At 40.2% G+C, this 11446-nt stretch overlaps 1 protein-coding gene across 2 annotated transcripts in view; it reads right to left on the reverse strand.

The window, feature by feature from the left end:
- LOC139583287 (zinc finger CCHC domain-containing protein 2-like) overlaps nt 1-9418 on the reverse strand; it is a 71993-nt gene extending 62575 nt beyond the window's left edge. For both annotated transcript variants that reach the window (XM_071414193.1, XM_071414192.1), the window contains exon 1: nt 8479-9418. In XM_071414193.1, coding sequence (XP_071270294.1) covers nt 8479-9237 — 759 coding nt within the window. In that variant the 5' untranslated portion in view covers nt 9238-9418. The remainder of the gene's footprint in view (nt 1-8478) is intronic.
- Between the last annotated feature and the right edge of the window lie 2028 nt (nt 9419-11446).

The raw sequence follows: 11446 nt of genomic DNA on the forward strand, positions 1-11446 counted from the left end.
TTAATGTTACTTTAGTTGTTCTCCAAACGTTGCAAGGCTGCATGATGAGACTCTAATTATGATTTCAAAAAAGTTACTTGAAAGGCATGAGCTATGCTTTGTTTTTTTGCGCAAGCTGTACACACTTCATCAGTCTCTCATTCACAATTTGATAATGCCTCAAATTTCACGGCGGCATCCCCTTTGTGGCTGTAATACACCCCCAAAAAATCCATGCCTTTTGCGGGCAATGGCGGTTGTGTCCTTCTCCTATCATATGATTGGGTCTTTCTCACAGGCTACAAGGGAAGACAGACACACCAGGGACGCAACTGCGCGGTGCATATTCTATTCTGTGCGAGAAATAAATATTCCAAAGATTATCTGGGATCGTTGTGGGATGCAATAGATCACAAATTAATTTAACTATTAGCATGCCCCAAAAAATGTTTTACGCAATGTGGCTGACGCAACAGATCAGAACGTTTAGCTTAAAATGTTGATAAACTATTTGGCTATTTCCTCACATTATAAGCGCAGCAATGCGCACATGGTAGTAAGCTATAAGCAACATTTTCCATTAGCGGAAAAACAACATGATCAAAAGTAACCGCAAATGTGATTATGCATATAATACTTTTATTATGAAGGCGCATTTTTATGGTGAAAATTTTCTTCTCCAAACTTGAAACTCACGCGCTGTTTATATATGCCAGTTAGGCTCTACATCCGTTGTAAAGAGGATTAATGTGCTTAATTTTAAGAAGTTATTTGGCCACTTTAGTTGTGATACAAACCTTCAAAACATATAGGCCTATGGGCTAGGCTACATGAGGTGTGAAACTCTGATTGAACAAGTCGCCCAAAAAAGGCTGTTTCTTATGCTGGGCATCATTCACAAGTGATAATATGTGCTTAGCTTAATATTAGGAAAGTTGAGAAATAAATATAGTAGGTCTAGCCTATAGAAAGCTGATGGGATCATCCTCTTTTTATTAGCGGCCATCACTCTGTTTTCTTGCGCAATTGCATAGCCTATATAAATGTTGCGTAACATGAGCTCTCATGAAGTGTTTGATTAGATTTTAGATCATATTTACATTTATGTCAGAGTGATTAGAGGGATAATAGAGTGCTGAGTACCAGGCATTTAGCAAGTTCAGTAGGCTACTAATGACCAGCAGTAGCATCAGAGCTTGGAGAAGCCTAATTACCGTGACTAGACAGTCAAGTTGAATTTGATTGACTGCCTTCATGACCCGTGACCTCCGGTGTAGCGGTAACACGGTCACCGCAACAGCCCAAAGCACTAGTTCTATATACTTCAAATAAAATATACCAGGGGAAAAACAATCATTGCTGGCATTCAAATGCAGAACGATATAGGCCTAGACTTGGTCCTATTTAAGTGGCAGTGGCATATTGATTGATGCCAAACAACACTGGGACCACGTCAGCTGCTTGTGATTTGAAGGGCTTTGCTTTAATGCAGCATCTCCTCCCTCTTTTCATTTGACATGTTGCAGGTCCAGGAACAACTGGTCTAAAATTGAGCCCTCTGATATCATTTCATTAACTCGACATCTGCTGCTGAGTGGAGAGGTGATTCACCACGAGGTCATCGAGGGATATTTCTGGAACGAGTCAGTCAGTCAGTGGACGTCATCACTCTTTTTCATCCAACAGACTGTAAAATTAACTACATGTTGAACTGGAGAGGGAGTCCCTCTATGAGCCTGTTTACACTTACAAAATAGTCTAAATATGTGAAGCAAGATCTTAATCTATTCGACATCAGATTTGCAACGTTTCTGTTTACACTGTCCTCTATATCCCGTACATTGATTGGACACAGCAGCAAAGGCTAAGAGATCCAGACCATCTAACTCAGAGTTCCCAAACTCAGTCCTCTGGACCCCAAGGGGGGGGTCATGTTTTGGTTTTTGCCCTTGCACTACACAGCCAATTAAAAATAATCTACTAATCATCAAGCTTTGACCAATCAGCTGTGTAGTGTCAGGTCAAAAAACAAGCAATTACCACCTGTGTAACCTTGGCTAAACAGTGTCCAGTAGTTGAGCCATTAGTAAACGTTTATGCACTGGAAGGTTCAATTGTGTTCAGATCATATTTCCTTGGTGAAGCATGGACTATGGGCAACTGAACATTGTGTAGTTAGCCTGGGTGACTGAACCCTTCCTAGCTGCTAAAAGGGATAGTGTTTGATTCTGGCAATTGGGATCCTTATTTGTGTGCAGTTTGAAGGAAGTTGAAGGTAGTTTCGTGAGCTATTGTTAACTAGCGTTAGCGCACTGACTTGAAGACTACCTTCAGCTTCCTTCAGACTGCACACAGAGACATACAAATCTGACTCTGGGTAAGTAGAAAAACAGAATCTCCCTACTATCCCTTTAACATGCAGCACCCCAAGAAGGAAATGCCTCCCTATCAATAAACTGAAAGATCCTGGCTGGCCTCCACTTGTCCAGTCACCTTAGTGCTCAGTTGGTTTCAAGCCCTTGGCTCACAGCATGGTTGAGGCCCCTCACTCTGGCATAACCTCCTCCTCCCTGTAGAGTTGCCAGGCTTGCACTACAGTAGGCCACAGGACCGAATGCCTCACACGCAGCACAGCACATAACTCTTTGTGAAATGCACCATAAAAACTAGAAAGTGTATTGGGGGGGGGGGGGGGGGGGGGGTTTACAGTGGCCTTTTGTACAGTCAGAAATAGCACAACCACTCCTCTGTGACATCATGAAATGCCTCGACTAGAATAGGGTATAGCGGATAGGGGTGTGAACGTGTAAACGAAATTGGGATCCTTAATGTTAATAAAAAATCCATAACCAAAGTTATTTTTCACAAAGTTAAACTTCAAATCACAGTGCTTTTATCACAAAACTACCACAAACAGGTCCCGATCATCATCACAACGGGAAAATATATATATATTTTTTTACAAATACCTAACTCAACAATGCTGTAACGTTAGTAGGAGAAAGCTTCAATGCACGAGGGAGCATTAATGAATGAGGGAGCTTTAATTCATGAGGGAGCTAAAATGAATAATGGAGCTTTAATGCATGAGGGAGCTTTAAAGCAAGAGGGAGCTAAAATGAATAATTGAGCTTTAATGAATAATTGAGCTTTAATGCATGAGGGAGCTTTAATGAATAATGGTGCTTTAATGCATGAGGGAGCTTTAATGCAAGAGGGAGCTTTAATGAATAATGGAGATTTAATGCACGAGGGAGCTTTAATGAATAATGGAGCTTTAATGCATGAGGGAGCTTTAATGAATGAGAGAGCTTTAATGCATGAGGGAGCTTTAATGCATGAGGGAGCTTTAATGCACGAGGGAGCTTTAATTGCATGAGGGAGCTTTAATGCATGAGGGAACTTAAATGAATAATGGTGATTTAATGCACGAGAGAGCTTTAATGCATGAGGGAGCTTAAATGAATAATGGTGATTTAATGCACGAGAGAGCTTTAATGCATGAGGGAGCATAAATGAATAATGGTGATTTAATGCACGAGAGAGCTTTAATGCATGAGGGAGCTTTAATGCATGAGGGAGAGCGAGAGGGTTGACGCAGAGTAGCAGCCACGTGAGTGACGAGGGGGAGCAGGGACAGGGAGAGAGATAGTCTACCAGCGCCACTTGACTTGGTTGCTATCTTATTGTTATTTATTTATCATTTCATTACATAGAAGTGGCTGGATGGGTATAGGGAACATTAGAGTATCATGTAGTATCCTAAACCTGTCACTGTTACATTGAACTAGGTGAATGGAATATGAATGACAGTATCCTAAACCTATCACTGTTACATTGAACTTGGTGAATATGAATGATAGTAACCTAAACCTATCACTGTTACATTGAACTGGGTGAATATGAATGATAGTAACCTAAACCTATCACTGTTACATTGAACTGGGTGAATGGAATATATGAATGACAGTATCCTAAACCTATCACTGTTACATTGAACTGGGTGAATGGAATATGAATGACAGTATCCTAAACCTATCACTGTTACATTGAACTGGGTGAATGGAATATGAATGACAGTAACCTAAACCTATCCCTGTTACATTGAACTGGGTGAATGGAATATGAATGACAGTATCCTAAACCTATCACTGTTACATTGAACTGGGTGAATGGAATACGAATGACAGTCATCTAATATGCTGTAACAGAAATAAGGCCATGTTCATAATAAAGAAACAAAAAAACAATCGTCCTCCCTAATCTTAAACGGCATCGACTGTCACTGGTATGAAGATAAGGCTAAAACTGCTTATCCAATAGAAATCCCCTATCACACTTGTAGGCGATGTCATGGCGATGTTGGCTAGCTAAGTTCACGCCTAGAAACACGTCATGGGGTCTAACGGTCAACTCGAACTGAACTGAGCATGTGCAGGCCATCAAATCAAAGGCACTCATTCGATTTTTTTTTTTTATAATTAAAAACGTGTCAGTTTGTCAATTTTACAAGGTTGGAGTAATAACATGTTCAGATACTTATTAAGACATTGGCTCAAATCGAGGTTGTGCCATTAGTTTTTCAAAAAAATTAACAACTAAAGAAAGATTTTTTCACATCTCATTGAGTACGGTTACATGCACAGAATAATACGATTTTTGTGAATAGTCCGAATAATGTAATAGTTTGATTTAAACGTTTACATGCTATGCAAGAAGAAGAAAGATTTATCTAATAATCATGTTTACATGGACACATCTGAAATCAGGCTACCTGATGGTACTTTGATAGATGCAGAAAATTGCCAATCAAAATAAACATTCTACCACAGCAACCATGTTATTTTTATGATGCCTATTTAATTCTGAGTTCGGACATATAACGTTATATATGGGAAAAACTTTTTCTAAAATGCCTTTTTGTTTTTTCAGAACTCGCACAAAACAAGGAAGCTCGCACATGCGCAGATCTAATAACTCTGAGGATTTACATGTCATAATAATTAAAAAGATTCCTCAGAAAACCAGCTGTTATATTTGGCATAGGCTTACTTCGATTAGGACCGTACGCCGATTAAGATAAGCAGAGTAAGGTGTTAACATGACTAATGCCATATTCGACCTTCTGCCATAATCCGTTTCATAATCAAATGATTAGTGTGCATGTTGACTTCTCGAACCCCAAACCCCTGCCTGGTCTGTTTCGCAAGCGTTCCCAGAAGTCTCGGGATGTTGTGCCTCTGGGTTTAGAAACTCTTGTTGTTATAATCTGCGATTTCTCGGCCATCCTCATGCACTGTTGCACCTACTAATCTACTGAGCACTGTTGGTGCTCCACCCAAGCAAGGTATTTGATTGATTTGACGTGTTGTGAGGCGTCACTGATTTACACCGGGTTCCCACCCCTATTTAGCTATTCTTCTGCTATAAACTTCCCCCAGGACGTTTTAGGGAAGTCTGTTTCACGACGAGGCCAGTCACATCCCTAATAGAGGCTGATGTGGCTAAGTTAGAGACCTCTTTAGTGGAGTTTTGCCATATCTAGAGAGAAAGTAAAATACGAAAATAAAGAAAATGCAATTTAAGAATGGGAAGCATAGAAATAACGCACATAGTATATTAATAGCGCTTCTTAGACTTGCTTTCATGGAGAATGACAGATCTATAGATCACATTTCTATGTGAATTTGGTACATATTGCAAAAAATGTACATATTGCATTTTTAAAGCCACAAAAAAATACGGTATGTGAGGTGGTGTTCTTTCAAACAGTGGCATGGGGAGTGATCCAGCTTTATGTCCATTTCAACACAGTGAATGACATGTCTACTAAACTCATAGTAGGCTGTAAATAAAGCCTGGACTCTGTCCTCACATGTTAAACAGTTAAACACATGTTAAACTGTTAAACAGCCACCACTAACATTTAGTGGCCGCTGCCAACATACTGCCAACATACTGACTCAACTCCAGCCACTTTAATAATGGGAATTGATGGAAATTATGTAAAAATGTATCACTAGCCACTTTAAACAATGCCACTTAATATAATGTTTACATACCCTACATTACTCATCTCATATGTATATGTATATACTGTACTCTATATCATCTACTGCATCTTGCCATCTTTATGTAATACATGTATCACTAGCCACTTTAAACTATGCCACTTTATGTTTATATACCCTACATTATTCATCTCATATGTATATACTGTACTCTATACCATCTACTGCATCTTGCCTATGCCGTTCTGTACCATCACTCATTCATATATCTTTATGTACATATTCTTTATCCCTTTACACTTGTGTATAAGGTAGTAGTTGTGGAATTGTTAGGTTAGATTACTTGTTGGTTATTACTGCATTGTCGTAACTAGAAGCACAAGCATTTCGCTACACTCGCATTAACATCTGCTAACCATGTGTATGTGACAAATAAAATTTGATTTGACATGTAGTGATTTCATTTTTTAATTGCCACATGAGCACAGATCAAAAATAAGTTCTTACTGTTTTGAATGAGGTAGGCTATATGAGTCAGAGGAGGATGTTTATCCTTGGTGTTTGTTGTTAATCCTTGGTGTTTGTTGTTAATCCTTGGTGCAAAAACTGATTAAATCTGCAAATACGGCATCTTCCCCCATCTGTCAAATGTCAACCGTTGAGAACTAGCCATACTATTTTAGCCTTTTGTAAAACATTGGGATAACCTAATCTACATTGTCAAAATGAGCCAATGGAATTTTGTAAGTCTCACAATTCGGGAAAATCGGTGAACAGATTCAAGGCAATAACTTTCCCAGTTGTGTAAATACCACCCCACTCTCCCCAAACACGGGCAGAGTTATCATGCAAAACCACTTATTTGCTTATGACAACAACTTTATTTTCCCTGAGGTTATGTGGCAGATGGATTTATATTCAGGGCAATAGAGCAACTGAAACGCATCCAAGATTGTAAGCAACACTGTTATTTTGAAAGGAAAGCATAAACTAGCTGTGTGTTTGTTGTTATAGTCAGGCCTACTCCAATTTCTCTCATACTCTCTCATGAATGAAAAACATGATGCACTTAGCCTAGATTTTAGCTGCAGCTTATCGTATCTACTATTTTGTCGGTTCACTATATGCCAGTGTATCTAGTTTGCAAACCTTTACTAAAGCATATGCTCTAACACAACGCAAGAAAATCTGAGAAAAGGTAAATCTTTTTTTGTAGCTGTGTTGTCAAAGGGCAATGCCTATTCCTAACTTTCCCGTTTGCTTCTCCCAGCTGTCAAACGCCAGAGCACGAAATGACTTCTTGCATACACGTTGGTCTCGCAACCTAGCAGATTTTGGGTTTTAAAACATCAGGAACATTAAGAGATGGATGAATATGGACAAGACTGTACTTAGTCACATAGCATGAAGAGATTCACAACTTGCCTACGTTAGCTAGCTAGCTAAATTTTCCTAGCTACACGCCTAGCGTTCATCACCAAGTTAACTAGCTAACGTTAGCTAGCTAGCTACAGTAGTCTACCGAGCTACGTTGACTATATATACTGAACAAAAATCAAAACGCAACATGTAAAGTGTTGGTCCCATTTTTCATGAACTGAAATAAAAAATCCCAGAAATGTCTTCTTTGCCAGGATAATCCATTCACCTAACAGGTGTGGCATATCAAGAAGCTGATTAAACAGCATGATCATTACACAGGTACACCTTGTGCTGGGGATAATAAAAGGTGCAGTTTTGTCACACAACACAATTGCCATAGATGTCTCATGTTTTGAGGGGACGTGCAATTGGCATGCCGACTGCAGGAATGTCCAACAGAGCTGTTGCCAACTTCGTTTTAGAGAATCTTGCAGTACACCCAACCTGCCTCACAACCACAGACCACGTGTAACCACACCAGCCCAGGACCTCCACATCTGGCTCCTTCACCTGCTGGATCGTCTGATGTGTGTGGGGGGGGGGGGGGGGGGGGGGGTGCTGAGGAGTATTAACTCTAACCCTTTTTTGGATAATTCTGATTGGTTGGGCCTGGCTCCCCAGTGGGTGGACCTATGCTCCTGCCCAGTCATGTGAAATCCACAGATTAGGACCAGATTCATTTATTTCAATTTACTGATTTCCTTCAATCAACTGTAACCCAGTAACATCTTTGAAATTGTTGCGCTTTATTTTTGTTCAGTGTAGCTAACACGTTAGCTAACCTGATGTTGGCTAGCTACAGTACCGTTCTTTGGCTAAATGGCCAAACTAGCTAGCTAACGTTAGCGAGCTAATAAATCGTTATATCTAGTGAGCTAACTGGCTGTCTAATTTACCGTACTCTTTGCCAGCTAACTGGTAGCCAGCTAGATATAATATGCAAACTTCAATGCTAGCTAGCTACCTTAACAATAACTAGCTAGCGGCGTCAGAGCACGGGTCCAAAACTCTTGAAAGTTAGTCAGCTAGCTAGCTAACAAACTAGCCAACTATTAATCAATGTTACCTGGGCGTTTATTCTGTACTGATTCTGCTGTCTATCCTCTGTGGCAAGTTCGATTTTGTCCAGCTGCACTAGAAGGGTTTCTCTTTGATGAAAAGGGAACGCTGGGTGCAATGAGGCCATAGTAAAAAGCAGCGCCAACTGCTCCAAGGGTCCGACCGCTGCCTCCATTGGACGCCCGCAAATATGTTCTGTTCTCCTGAACGCTTTCCCGTCCACACATGAAGGATGGAGCGGGTCCCTGTAGGGAGAAACAGAGTAACCGGGATAGTTTTTGTAGAACAAGGCGGGATCCATATGGCTCAATATCCGAAATAGTATTCCCGCACACTCCCTGCTGTCAGATCGCAGAAGGGACAAGCAGACCAGCAGTTTGGAGCGCACGACCGGGTCGATAACATCAGATAAAATGCCCAAATCATTCGGACAGTTCGCCCTGATCTCGACATCCCGTAGAATTTGGTAATCTTTCCGTGCCAAGTCTTCCAGACAGGAGCCCAAAAACCGGAGTTCGAGCGGCTGGCACATATGCAGCAGTCCGCACATTAACTCGATCCGCTTGGCAGGATTTAGATGCAAACCAAACCACTCGAAAACGGTCTCTTTGTCCAATTGAGATGGATATCCTGGGTGTCTGGATGAATCTTCGAGCCTGTCCGAGATCGTGGGAGAGACCGATCTGGGAATATGGAGATCCGGCTGTTCCTCGGCCGTATCATCTCCTGCGTCGGCGGTTCTCATGGGCAGCTTCGTTTTAAGCATTATCGGCTCGAGTGGAAAGGCTTCAAGGCGTAAATTACTGTTAAATATAGCTACATCCTTTGATTGTCTAACTGCTGTGTAATGCAGAATCAACAGAAGCAAATCAATTTTTCAGTAATAGTCAGAGAGACTCTCGGCGACAAGCTTTAGTTTTAATTTCTCCTCCACTGTAGACGGCACTCTGGTGACCTGTCAATCATTCATAAACCCCTCCCCTTTCCGTAGGAGCGTACTGGGTCCTGAATTTTAGCTGAGTGGTAGTTTGTTTAATAAAAGTGTCATAACAACTTGAGCTCATCATTTATTTATCTACAATGTAGGTAGAAGTACAATTTGTAGAGTGGTACATTTTACATGTGTTTAATGTCGAATATGTAGGATCTTATGAAATGGCAAGCCTATATTATGTGATGTATGAAATGGCAAGCCTATATTATGTGATTTCATAGTATTCATTGCTCAATTTATTGCAGTATTAATTCAGTTTCATGTATCCCTTCAAAATGCGTAGGCCTAATGCAGAAGTAAAAATGATGTGTGTATTAAAATATGTGATCTCTTGATTTAGACATCTATGCATGTAAATCCTGTGTTGTTCTAACACTTTACATGACAGTGGTCTTATTACTGTGTTATAATTATTGTTCCTATGGGCCGAGCGAGAGATGAGGAATCCTTTAGACAACACTGTCCCCTAGTGGCTTACAAACAACATTGCATAAGTAGTCCTCCTGTCCTCCTATAGCTCCTCCCACCAGCCTCCTCTGATCTTAAGAGTTTTCTAGGTAGCGTTTATATAAAGACAGGTGGAAGGTCTACATTGATTTCCCTTCATAGCAGTAATAGCCTATTGTAGAATGGATCAAGTGACATTTTACTTTGGTAAATTTATTGACAAAATGAGCTGGTTAAGTATGCCCTTTCAACTGACATGAAGAGTATAGAGATGACCACGGAACCCAAACCCCCAAGGATTTGTGTAGCATAACTTAATCAAATTAAAAACAAAAAGTTTTGTTTTTAGAAACGAAATCAAATTTGATTTGATGGGTATCGTTGTGGTAAAACATAACCTACACTGAACAAAAATATAAAACGCAACATGTAAAGTGTTGGTCCCATGTTTCATGAGCTGAAATAAAACGTCCCAGAAATGTTCCATACTCACAAAATGATTATTTCTCTCAAATTTAGTGCTACATTTTTTTGTTTACATCCCTGTTAGTGAGCATTTGTCCTTTGCCAAGATAATCCATCCACCTGACAGGTGTGGCATATCAAGAAGCTGATTAAACAACATTATCATCACACAGGTGCACCTTGTGCCGGGGACAATAAAAGGCCACTCAGGTTTGTGTAGTTTTGTCACAGAACACAATGTTATAGATGTCTCAAGTTTTGAGGGAGCGTGCAATTGCCATGCTGTTTGCAGGAATGTCCGCTAGAGCTGTTGCCGGAGAATGTAATGTTAATTTCTCAACCATAAGTCGCCTCCAACGTTGTTTTAGAGAATTTGGCAGTACGTCCAACCGCCATCACAACCGAAGAACACGTGTAAGGTGTTGTGTGGGCGAGCGGTTTACTGATGTCAACGTTGTGAACAGGGTGCCCCATGGTGGCTGTAGGGTTATGGTATGGGCAGGCATAAGCTACGGACAAAGAACACAATTGCAATTTGAATGCACAGAGATACCGTGACAATATCTTGAGGCTCATTCTGAGGCCCATTATTTTAAGGTATATGTGACCAACAGATGCATATCTGTATTCCTAGTCATGTGAAATCCATAGATTAATGCCTAATGAATTCATTACAATTGACACATTTCCTTATATGAACTGTAACTCAATAAAATCTTAAAAAGTTGATGCATGTTGTGTTTATATTTTTGTTCAGTATACATTAAAACTCTAAAAAGGCTTTTCATGCACTGTGTATTTAGATATATAAATAAAGAAATTAACTGGGTGTTTCGAGCACTGATTATCAGACCGTATACCACGGGGATGACAAAACATTTATTTTTACTACTCTAATTTAGTTGGTAACCAGTTTATAATAGCAATAAGGCAACTCGGGGTTTTGTGGTATATGACCAATATACCAGAGCCCCTCGGGCATTATTATTTAAGTACATTGAAGGAGGCTGCTGGATGGCTCATAATAATGGCTGGAATGGATTGAATGGAATGGATTGAATGGAATCAA

This window comes from Salvelinus alpinus, chromosome 8 (genome assembly GCF_045679555.1).
Source record: "Salvelinus alpinus chromosome 8, SLU_Salpinus.1, whole genome shotgun sequence".
Classification (NCBI taxonomy): domain Eukaryota; kingdom Metazoa; phylum Chordata; class Actinopteri; order Salmoniformes; family Salmonidae; genus Salvelinus; species Salvelinus alpinus.